General features: G+C 37.0%; 1 protein-coding gene across 16 annotated transcripts in view; it reads right to left on the bottom strand.

Moving 5' to 3' along the window:
- Nucleotides 1-1,518: 1,518 nt before the first annotated feature.
- Trps1 (transcriptional repressor GATA binding 1) overlaps nt 1,519-12,880 on the bottom strand; it is a 249,568-nt gene continuing 238,206 nt past the window's right edge. For all 16 annotated transcript variants that reach the window (XM_042265056.2, XM_076555789.1, XM_076555781.1 and 13 more), the window contains 2 exons: nt 11,171-11,293; nt 1,519-8,082 (listed from right to left, as the gene is read on the bottom strand). In XM_042265056.2, coding sequence (XP_042120990.1) covers nt 7,021-8,082; nt 11,171-11,293 — 1,185 coding nt within the window. In that variant the 3' untranslated portion in view covers nt 1,519-7,020. The remainder of the gene's footprint in view (nt 8,083-11,170; nt 11,294-12,880) is intronic.

Below are 12,880 nucleotides of genomic sequence, written 5' to 3'. Positions count from 1 at the left end.
AAAACCCAGGATTTATTTGTGTTCTGTGCATTTTCCCCCATCAGCCAGTCCAGCAGGCGCCTGCAGCCACAGATCTTTTTGAGTTTCCCGGTGGAGCTTCTGATTCACTGGTACCCGGACACACCCTTGGAAGAGAGCTTGCTCAACTTTTTGTCTAGCTTCATTCCTGCCTGTTATCAGAGGTCACTGTGGTCCAGCCTCCAGAAATCTCACTCTGGCAACCTAGAGTTGTCCAGTTTTCCTTTTCTTTAAATACTGAAAATCTGGGAACTCAAGTTAGCACTCTCCTTTGGCAATGATAAGTCAGGAAAAAAGAGTTCCTTTACCCACAGAAAGGCACTCTCCCATTCACAGTCTCCTTCTGCCACTGCCTTTATCAGAGCAGGCTAATTCTTTCTTTGCTCCTTTTAACCTTACCCACCCCCCCCCCAACCCCCATCCAGGGGCTGGAGACTAGATGTGACAGAGGGGAGACAGGATTGACTCCCCTACTTTTCTATATTCCAACAATGTTGAAGACCGGCATATTTCTCTTCACTGGGATTCTGACAGTCCTGGTGAGAATCAAGTGCTTTCAACTTCATCTGAAAAGTGTTCCCTAATGGAAGAATCAAGTTCCATATAAGGAGAAGAAATCGCATGAAGTGCTGTTTCTGCACTCATCTAGAGAACACTGCCTATAGCTGTGAACCAAACTGTTACCCTTAGGAAAGCCCCTCAAAGAGACTCTACTGTTGTTTCCAAAACAAAAGACAAGGGAAAGAATGAAAGAAAAGAAACAAATAAATAAATGAAAGATTGGTTCATTAATTTGAGTCCACCAAAACGAGCAATGAGGATTGCACAAGGAAGGTAGATACCAATTATTTTGGAATGTTTGAAACACATTTCCCAAAGCAGTTAGTTGCTTATTTATTTTATGACCTGCTTTGTAATGATTTTTCCTTCTGATTAAAAATGTAGGTGAGTCTTCCCACATCCTTTCCTCATCTGGATTTCACCTGCCTTTCCTCTCTTTCAAAATTGTCCTTCAGGGAATTTTCTCTGATTAATACTACTGTAAGCAAACAATGTTTTTAAAATATTAATTTAATTGTGAGATATTTATCAGGATCTTCATATCACATGCATATGGATATACTGAATAGAATTAAAGTTATATTTCTTTAAAAGGAGTATTTACATACTGAAAGATAATTATTAGCAGATCAATACTCAACACTCAATGTCTGATACTTAATAAGTCTTTGAAATAAACAAAAAAGTATCATTCATCTTCCTAAAAATCTAGTATAATTATTTTTAGCAGAAAAATCTACTTATAACAGATTGGTTAAAGAAAAAACAAGTAGAAAGAATCTAATTTAATAAATCTTAGTAATATTGTTTTAAATGGTGACCAGGTTTCAGTTTCATTATTAAAGTTCAGAGCCCATCTATATGTTACTTTGACCTGTAGCTCCTATTGCTTCATGGATGAAAGTAAATCCATATAAACCATACCAAAGCCGTCATGGATAACTGGTGGTAAAACTTTATTATTCAAGTTTAGATGTAACAGACATCTTTGCTGCCTGAAGATTGTTTGCATAAGAAATACACCAAGAACATGTTGTGAGTAGAAATGAACATGCACTATGAAAACAAAATAAAATAAAATGAAAAAAAAATTCCACGTGTTGTAAGAACAGAACTATTATACCCCACAGTCTGATCTTCAAATCAGGACTACAAATTGAATGCTTTTTCTTATCAACATGAAATCATTCCATATGAAAGACATTTTCTGCTGGTGAATATTGCTGTTAGTTTTACATTGGCATTTTGAGATGTTTTCCGTCCCCACCCCCCACCCCCAGATCAATCATGTTGTCAAATATTACACCCTAAAGAATTCAGCATTTGTTATTGTGACACGTGCCTTATTGGTAGCCATTAAGAAACTATGGTCTTATCAGCCTTGTTATAGTCTTGCCTCTTCATAGTCAACACTATAGGCTGCTTAGTTAAGATATTTACAGCTCATCTTTAATAAGAATGATGCCAAACTTTCTTGGCCCTCGGGAACCAGAGTTTTAAATAACCCCCTTGGCCACATAATAATACTTGACACCTCTATGGTGCCCTCCAACCAAGGATCTCAAAGTGCTTTACAAACAAGTACTACATTACCATTATTATTTTTTAATATTAATATTATTATTATTAATATACTTTTCCATTTTACAGCTGAGGAACCTGAGGCACAGAAAGAAAGAATGATATTTCGCAGTCATTGTATTGAAGAAATAATGGGGTAAAACCAGGATCCAGTTTTGGGACTTGTGGGTCTGAGGAAGGCTGAACATTCTTTTCATGGTTGTTACTCTTGCTTTGCTCTGGTGCAGGACAGTGTAACCTTAACCACACTAAGTTCTCTTTCAAAAGAAACATGCTTTTCAAGAGATTATGTGAGCATACTTTATCCATTTCTGTGTGTGGATGACTGTTGATTTTCACATTTTCTTCATCCCTGCCTTGGCATATTTATGCCCTAGCATTCTCCAGAGGGTCCAACGACTCTGAATAAGTGGAAATGCTTTAGAAACTGCTGCACTGTGATCAGAAACACATGAGAACACTATGAACCAGCAACTGACAACCAAAAGTAAGCACTCTACAGAGAAGCTAACATCTTGCCCTTGGGAAATCTATGAGAATGCTGCTCTCCATGGGTCTATTTCTAACCACTGTTAGTTAATCATGGCCTGGTCAACCTAACAGTACCTACCCTTGGTTAGTACATTTAGTTTCATATTCATGGTGTACAGTTCCTCAGCTCTCCTTGTCTAGCAAAGTCAGCAAGCCTTCACCTACCAGCTAACCAAAGGTGCCATGTGGTATTTTTTTGTCATGATCCTCCTCCCAAAGGCAGACAGTATAATCCATCTCAACTATGGGCAAGAGGCTGGCATATGGCCCAGAGGCAGCATGCGGCATTGACACCTGACCACCAGCACATTCACTCCATGATTCCACCTCCAGATGGCAGATATCTCCATTTTCTAGAAAGGTGTTAATATTTGTTAACTAAGTAGGCAGGCAGTACATGAATCTCATGACAGGTCACTTTGTGATGTTTGCAGCCACGTGGCAAGAGGGTAATAATTATTTTGATAGCAATATGGATCATCTTCAATTTATTAAGAAAAACATTTCCCCAGGCATTTAAAAATATATATACACATTTTAATGTTTTTGGAGCTGTATTTGCATTAAATCATAACAGATTATGTGCACATGTGCAATCATAAACAAGATGTGCTACCACAGGCTTCCACAAAAAGCTCTTGAAGATAATCACTGGTTCCCTCTTCTCACTATTACCTTAGGAAAGAATCCCCATGCTTGTTTCCTAAAATCTACCTTTACTAAAAGAGAACAGTTTAGAACAGAACATTACTATCTTAAAAGTGGATTTAACAAAACAAAACAAAACAAAAAACATCTCAATATGACATGTAGAGAGAACTGGGCAACTCGTTGCCATTTGAACAACAGCGAGAGTGTTAACTCCATGAGCTCCATCCCTTTCTCATGTACTTAGAGGCATGTAGTGTCTCTCTCAATCCACAATCTTCTGAGGTGGGCTGGCTGGCTCTTTATGGTTTTATATCCCAAACAACAGTACTTTCTTAGGGGTGAGTGAAGATGAGAAAAAAATGTAAGAAAAGGAAGAGTGTGCATGAACTGGTTCTGGCCCAATGTTGGAGCCAATGCTCAATTTAGAATTGACAAATATTTGAAAAGAATTGCAGGTTTGAAATGGCATACTGCTTTAGATGGTATATCCATGAAGACTTCTCCAAGAGAGAAAAGTTCCAAAATCATCTTGAAAGTCCTTCAAAAAAAGGTTAAGTACCTAAATAGCTCACTTAAAATCCTTCACAATTTAAGACAAAACAATTCAAATGCCTTTAAAAATAAAAGCCATTTTTCTAATACATTTAGAAACATGGAATCAAAACTTTAGGTCATCAAAAAAATAAGGAGGATTTTAGTGTTATTATAAAGTTCCATCTTTTTTAAGCCCCACCTTTTCTCTACCAAAATATGAATAACATAAACAAACATGAAAATAAAATAATTCATAATAAAGGAATACGGAGTAAGATCTAACATACCGATGCTATCCAAAAACAATCTACTGAAAGGAGACTGACCATAGATATTCCAAGCACAGTGATATGTATTTTCCAATGCTAGTCATTGCTACTATGTCTGACTGAGAAAAAAAAAAACATGGAATGAAAAACAAAGGGCATACATGCCAACAATGAAAAGTCTACTTGTGTCTAACACACTGACGAAATTGCATAAAGGATATCAAAGATGTAATGTGCAATACTGCCCAAGTTGACCAAATTTCTGGTATATTGCTGATTTGGGCAGTCCACATATAATGAGCCTTGAGGATTGGTACAGTGCATTTCAATATTCTTTTACTAAGGAAATTAAATATTGTTGCTTGGGAAATCTCCTTTTTAGATCTTTGTCACCTCTCAGATATGACACTATAGTCTGAGATGCATCCACCAAAATTCCTAAGAAAGATAAATTAGATCAAGTCATTTGAATGTCAAAGCTCCTCATTCCACCTCTTTATTTCAGTTCTTGTGAATATTAGAGCTATGCCACAGACAGGTGAGATCAGAATAGGGTCCTTTAACAATGAAACCAGAGCAGAGGACTTAGTCCTGATTTTCTTTCTCTCCATCTTCTTTTTTTTTCCTTTTTTTCTTTTTTTTAAACATGAAAACAAACAAAAAAAATGCAAGAATGAAGATGAGAACACAACATCAGAAAAGTATTTTTAACTTCATTCACTACAACAGTCACGGACTGGTTAACTCTACCTGCCATCCAACCCTAAAAATGAGACTCCTGCATTGTGAGAAAGAAGCCAAACCCAACGAACAAAACAATACAAAGCCACTGCGAATTAATGTAAAAATGGAGTGCAAATGCGACTACAGAATGCAATAAAAACATCAGTGCTGCAGATTTCAGCAACACTTATCAAAATAATTTCTGAAATGTTTCCTCTGAAACACAGACAAAGCAATAAAAAGAGGATATATGTTTATCATCTTAAGCATAACAATGGGAGTTAAGAGCTTAAAATTAAGGAAAAAAAAGTACTTGGAATGAATAGTGCTACCCTTGTATCCTAAGTAGGCATAAAAATATTTTCATTTCCTTCTGGTTTTCCACACCATTACATTGAGAACTTCCTTTGTTTCATGTTACCGTTTACAACTTGAACACACACATACACACACGCGCACACACATACACACTAAAGATACCTACTGCAATAGAAATAGTTGCTTCATTACCTTGTTTGCTACATTTGCAAATGTAAACAGCTAGGCAGAGCCAGAACTGACTCTAATGCGTGATGGAATATCTTTGTTGCATACGTACACTGTAGAAAATAATTATTCAATATGTCAGGCACCATTATTTGAAATGTAATACATTAATATTTACTAGAAAAATAAGTTTTTTTTCCTATTTGTTCTCCCAACTTCTTTAATGAAATAAGTTAATCTGACAGTGCATCCAGTAGCTTGTAATATCTTCTACATCTCCGTGGCAAAAAATAAACTACTGGTTGGGACAATATAATGCAAATTATTAAAGTCAGTCCTTGTACATACATCCTTGTAGCAAGCATTGATGCTCGACTAACAGCACCTTATACCAATTATTTAATGTTCAATTATTTAGCCCTATTTCCCTGAGCAGTTATGCTGAGGAGCTCTCCCTTCATGGATAGTTTGTTTTTTTTCTTTTTACAAAGCCTTAAGTATTAAAAGTACTATGAAGACATACTTCTAAGAATCCTATTTAATGCTACTTAACTAAACCTGTATAAATCTAATGAAGGGGTTGATTGGTACATACACCAACTGTCAATCTGTGGTAACGTAACCTTGCATGCTGCCTGACCACAAAGTTTGGAAATCATATTTAACCAAAAGAAAATAAATAAATACAGCAGGTTACCTTGCGGAGAAATACCATGTGTCCTGAACAAATTAAACCCATGGCCTGACATGTTTATCTAATCTTTGAATTGAGGGGGGATTCCTTTAGTTACAATGTGCCAAGTGAGACTAGTGACCAACAGGAGGCTTGAAAAATTCCAAACCAGTTCATCATAAACAAGAAAGAAATATTTGGCTAAAATAAAATTACTACATAAGCACTGAGGACATTGTTTTTAAGAATGGATATATTTGGACAGAATGAGTCTAAACTGCAAACAAAATGACTACCAAGTACTGGAACGTCTAAAGGACAAAAAATATCAAAGAGGATGTGTATGTGTATGTACAGGCAGGGCTGGCCAGAAAAACCTTGTACCACCAACTGTCACGATCCTTACTGCTCTCTCAACAAGCCTAACCACACTTCACATTTTGAGGTCTAAATCTGAAACATGGTCAATGAGAGGAGACTAATTTGAGAGGGTGTTGTTTTCCATTGCCCTGGAGATTCATTTTCTCCTCATCTGGCTGGGATTTCATGATGTCTTTAAATTTAGGCAACCTCTTACAGACCTTTGAATGAAGGGGCCAATAGCCAGCCTAACACTGCTTTCATATGACAGCATGTAAACTCAAATTCTAGACAGCATTTGTATCTTTACTGACAAAACAGCTATAATTTGGCAGGCTTTTATAAGGAGATTCCCCAGTATACATTAGGCAAGACATTTTTGACTCACTAGGCTTTTTTTTTTTTTAATTCATGTTTATCATTTCCCATTCTTTCTCACTGACCATATGTTTCATTTTAAAACCTTGGTAACCTACTCATCAAAAGAAAGATTTTTTTTTTAAAGAGGGAATTTCATGTTGGATAAGGCAGGCTCTATGAAGTATTTTTAATAGGTCTTCATAAGACATTACAAGCTATTGAATTCCCATCAAGAAAACCTATTTCTATTTAATTGTGCTAAGTGCTAAGGTTTCACTCTTTAGATTTTCCATTTTTTTCCATTTGTGCATTGTTCCTATGCAGGCCCCTCTGGATATGCGTTGTGAAGTCATATTTGTCCGTGCAAAGATGCTGGCATATGCTGCACTGGAAAGGTCCGCTGTCGCCATGGCAACTCATATGCAAAGCATACATCACTTCATCCAGAAAGACAATGCCACAGTGCACACATTTTGTTGAAAGTTCATCTTGAGTGCTTCTGTCAACTTTCTCCGTTTTAACTACATTCAAGGGACCTTCATTTTTTACATTTGTTGGTGCCTTTGTTTTCTCCTTGGAGGCACCATTTGCAGTTGGCCCAGGTCTGGAATGCTTGATCGCCAAATCTAGAGGAATGTCATTGTCTGATCCAACAGCTGAAAAATGAGGAGGCAGATTGAAGGTGGGATAAGGCACATAGTTTTGGCAAGGATTTGGTAAGCCAGGCACGTGACTCAAGTAGTGTGGATTCCCAGGAACAGAGAGCTTATATTTACTCCAGAACCGTAGCCAATCAGCTTCACTCTGGAAGTCATTATGTACAAAAGGAAGTCCAAAAAGTGGGTACTGGTACTTTTCAATAGGGCTGCCTGGCGGAGAATAGTTGGGGTGTTTTGCAGGTCTCATGTATTTTTCTATGGGACTGCCTCTTTCAGAACTTCCTTTCCCTTCAGATACAGATGAACTATTTCCTGGATCTCCAGTACTTTCCTGAGGACTTTTTATCTGAATGTGCAAAGGCTGCATCCTTTTGTGAATATCCAGGGTTTGGCTGACCAGGACTGGCTGCTGAGCAGGATGGCTTTTAGTCAATGAACCCTGGGCTTCATATTTACTTAGGCTTGGAAGTGGAATTTCTCTCTGGTGACTTTCATTTAAGTGATCTTCGGACCTCCTCTCTAAGGGGCTTCCGTTGACCTGTTCCTCTCCACTTCCCCTCTGCTGCTTGCTGAGCTGCTCAGCCTGAAGTGCCTCTGGGTTAAGGCGCTTTCTCGTTCGTCTCCTAATTATCTGCTCACCGTTGTTTTGTTTAATGATGTTTAGAGGCCTGGGAGTCTGTAGGGAGCACACACACAATACATAAAAGAGAAACATTAAAAAAATGCATTCGATGCATTAAAAATTCCTCACAACTATAGACCACACACTTAAGTTCAAAGTTTTTATGCTACAGACTCACAAATTCTCTTCTCTGCCCTAAGCAGGATCAGAGGAAGTAACCAAAATGCAGTGTTTTAACCTCAGTAAATAATGTCCATCTTTGAAGGGGTGGGGTGGGGAAAACGAAAAACTTGAATTTGCTTGAAAGCAGCTTTTTTTTTTTTCTGACTCAGAAGACGAGGACTTTCACCACTGATAAAAAAAAGTTGTGAGGAGAAAAATCATTTGAAGAAATGATTTTTCTAAAATATAAGTTCTTGAGTTATATACAGATATGTCAAAAAAGTAATTTGGGAGGTAAGTATTAACAGTAATAAAAAATAAAACAAAAAAATTATGCATTGCTACACACTAGCTACTAAAACATGTTTCTTCCCTGGCTTGGTTCTTCTATAGAAGATCTAACCTGATCATGTCTATAACTGTCTCTTTAAGAGGAAATTAAGGTTTAATAAAACCAAAAAGGTACAGCCCTAAATACAATAAGACGTCGAAAACAGGTTAAAACAATTTATCATGGAACCCATTTCCAGACTGGTGCCTTTTTGTATGTCATTCATATAATAGAAGTAGTAAGAGAATAATAGAGAAGACAGCCCATTCTGGTATTTTCCTTCCCTAAGATGGAAGAAGAAGAAGTGAGCTCTCCTCAGAGCATGGAGACACAGCAAAGAAGGCGGCTAATTAGGGAGGAGCCCTCACCGGACTCCAATCAGCCTGGCACTTCCAGCCTCCAAAACTGCGAGAAGAAAACTAGTTCCTGTCGCTTTCAGCCACCCACTCAGCATCTGGGAGTCTGTCATGATGTTTTAAGCTGACTAATATATACATCTTCCTAAGGAATTGCAAAAGTAGTATATGATATTCCTATCAGAGTCTAGATAATCAAAGACAAACGCTATCAAAACGGTAAGGAAAAATTCAGGTAATTATCACATGGAATTTTTAGCCTTAATTTGATTCTTCTGTTTGAATGATCTCTATATATTCTTTACTGGTTCACAAGTGAAGCACTTAACTGTATATTGGAAATCTAAATTTCTTTGCAGTTTTCGTTCAAATATCTGATCTGTCATTTCATTCTACTTAAAATGAATGTTGACTTCCATTCAGCCTAAGTATTTTATTCAGCTTAGATATTATGTGGTTGGTGCTCATGTTCATGTTCAACAGGTATTTATATTATATGACTAAAATTTGTAGATAAGATTATAACAAAAACTAAAGGGTTCTAATTTTGATTCATAAAGCGAAATGAGGAAGTATAATAAATCAATGCATATTTATAGACTAAATTTTAGGAGAATGTTCAAATGTTCTGATTTTTTCCAAAAGAAAATCGATCATTTCTGCATAATTGTGAATCATTCCTGAAATATTTAAACTTCAGTACAAAAGGGATTTTTTTTGTATTAGATACAAATTTATTTGTATTAGATATTAAAACAATACAAATAAGAAACATTTGGGAGACTATTTCTGTTGTCACTGGGTAGACAGAAGTAAAGAGAGTAATACACTTGTTACTGGTGATTCAGTTATCAGCTTCAGGATGAAAGCCCTACCTGGGCTGGATATGCCACAAACATTTATGTTGTACAGAATGTTCCAGTTTATAAATACTTCTGTTCGTATCATAAAAATACAGTTTTTAATCTATATACTACAAAGAAGCTCGGAAGTGAATTAATTCTTAAAGTTGTATCATTGTTCTCTAATTTTTTGTGTTCACATATTTTTTATGTATTATCATTTATGGTAAATTGAAAAAAAAATGAACCTCAAAGCCAAGATCATCTTGCCTCTGGAGGGATGAACATTAAAATCATTTTTAGAAAAGTTTGGATTATTTCACAGTGGTTAAATTTTCATAATTTGGCTAAGTAGCAATTTAATTACTACTTGGCCTGTTGATTGGCTAAAGTTCAATTAAAACCATTAATGTCAGCACTCATTAAACAGAGGCTTGTTGCTGAGCTTAAAAAACAACTATATAAAGTGTTAGGAAGGGTCTTTCTACCAGCCCCATACTACTGGCTAGGGGCCGTACAGTATTCTCAATTAACACCATCGCTGACAGTGGGCATGCTTTTCAAAAGTATTTTCGGTGTCCACTTAGGAAGATGTTTTGTCTCAAAATGTATTCCCTGCAGTTCTCGTCTTTTCACTAGCCTGTGCTAAGAGCTGTGGTCCAGTGCCAAATAAAATGAAAACAGGCACAGGGAAAAGGATTTCTACTTACTAAGTGGGACACTGCCATTTCAAAGGCAGTGCTTGTTAGCATATGTACTGTCTAAACTGTAGAAAAAGTCCTCCAGGAAAGTAAGATTTCCTGCTCAGATGGAGGGATTGGTCAGGTTGCATTCTATTACATAGTTAGACGTAAAATTTTGAATAAAATTAGTTCAAATAACCCTCATGAGTCAAAACCAGATGGAGATCGCAGACATGGGGTACCTGTGTCCCTTCTCCCATGCCTCTGTGCTTGTCACTCAGGACGTCACACACCTCAGCCTAGGAGCCCCACATTCATGTGGCATTGTCCTATGCTGGTGCTTGGCCAGCTCTCAAACAGTCAAAATGGCTCTTTAAATTCCAGAAGGTAAACTGGAAAGTGAACACCCAGAGTGCTTCTATTTCTCTCTCGAACTTCTGTTTTTGCTGTTTCTCTTCCTAATTAAATTAATTCCAGTCAATTTGGTTAACTGTTAGTTCAACTAGCTGTTATGTGATGTGACATTCCTGGAATAATCATTTTCCTCTTCTAAATCAAAGATGCACAAACATTACTAAACATTTCAAATATATCTCCCTGTAACATCAAAGTGCTATTTTTTTAATAACAAATCATATGTACACTCAAAATGACTGCATTAAACAACCCTGCAAAGATAGAACAAACTGTGAAAAGGGACATATTAACCGTAAGCAAGGCCAGCTCATCTGTGTAAGCATCTCTTGAAGTGCTGGGGTATGTTCTTACCGAGTGAAGTTTCTGGTAGAGACCACATGCATTGCATACATATCCGCCATTTGCATTCTTTCGCCAAAGAGAGGTTTTTGTGGTCAGGCAATTGGCACAAAAAACACCAGAGCCTCTTCGCCTCTGAAATAGGAGGGAAAAAAAAAAAGAAATCCAAGGTCAGAGGTGAGTCACATGATCCAGGGAGTTAGACCAAATCAACCCAGGAGTTTTGTCTTTAGACTCACAACAATGACAGTATAAAACCACACTGCCCATAATGAGGTCAGGTTCAATTGTGTTTAATAGGCACCCCTGATTTTCATTATAATTAACCCTACAGTGATGGATGAGGTGTGGGGAACACCAAAGGCTTTCCACAGAAACAGCTTTAACTTTTTGAACTTTGAGTTGCATGCCTTTAATGATGGCTCCTAAATGCTCAACCCTAAAACATACCTTTTAAAAGTGTCAAAACAAAAGTGTCTTTTTTAAGACAACACATGGCAATATGCTTAAAGTCAATTGGAATATGCTACCTGAGCCTTCGAATACAGGTTAAAACAATTCATCATGGAAACCATTTAACATTACACCAGATTGTTGCCTTTTTGTATGTCATTCATACAACAGAAGTATTAAGAGAATAATAGAAGACAGCCCATTCTGGTATTTCCCTTGCTGTTATGAAGTCAGAAAGAGAACACCTTCTATTCTCCAAAGCTGAGAGGACCTTTAGACACTGCTGCCTAGAAGTACAATATTGCTAATTCCAACCCTTAGGAGGTGTCTGCTGAAGCTAGACAACCCAGTTCCATCACTGGGTCTTTACTTAATCTGACCTTAAATTTGGAAATCCAGAGGGTTTGTTCAATACAGCGTTGATTTTAGAGATCTGAATTGTGCAATCACCAAATTCAAAGATTAGCTAAGAATATTTAAAAGTTGCTTAATTAGTACCGTTGGTTGCATTTTTGTGACCAAGTAGTGATTCTGCTGAACTTCTCATTTAAACAAAAGTCAGGCTGTGTGTAGGCACAAATAGGAACAGGCAGGAAATGGAATACTCTTGAAAAAAAAAAAACCTAAGAAATGCTCAAATTGTGGTTCAGCTCTCCTTTTTGCTAGGAAGCAAAAGCCTTTAATGATAAAAATAGGCATACGGGATAAGGGGTGGAAAAAGCCTTGCTGTAACCTAATTTTATTATAAATTAAATATTACAAACACCATAAGTCAAAATTTCAGGGATTCATAAAATTTAGGCAATTTATTTAACTAGAGTCTATACTGTAGAGGAGTGGTGTGCCTGCCAAAAAAACACAATGGTTATAATTGTACTCTGATACATTTCAAATGGAAAGCTTTCTGCAGACATAATTTTGGCTTCGAGACTGGAACACTTTCTTGGCATTGAAAGGGCATTTGATTCATCGGGTGTTTCACAATCTATCACTAAAAAGACCTGGTGAGCAGCCAGCTCCCTATAGGGTAATTTTTCCATCCAGATGCAAGTGCTATCAGAGGCCCTCGTCAGCTAAACTAATTATGATCTTGCAATTGCTGATGCCTGCTCACTCTAACATTCGACATCCTCCATTAATCATCAATACAAGGAAAATGAATGAAACGTAAAGAAATGAAGGCTGCTAAGCTGCACAGCTATAAAAATCCGAAATGAGAGCAATAACTTAACAAGATTGGGGGAATGTTTTTAGTGAGCACAAAAGTCA

The sequence above is a fragment of the Peromyscus maniculatus genome, chromosome 20 (assembly GCF_049852395.1).
Source record: "Peromyscus maniculatus bairdii isolate BWxNUB_F1_BW_parent chromosome 20, HU_Pman_BW_mat_3.1, whole genome shotgun sequence".
In the NCBI taxonomy this organism is placed as follows: Eukaryota; Metazoa; Chordata; class Mammalia; order Rodentia; family Cricetidae; genus Peromyscus; species Peromyscus maniculatus.
Note: the sequence above shows the minus strand (reverse complement) of the source record. Positions and strands in the feature narration are given on the sequence as shown.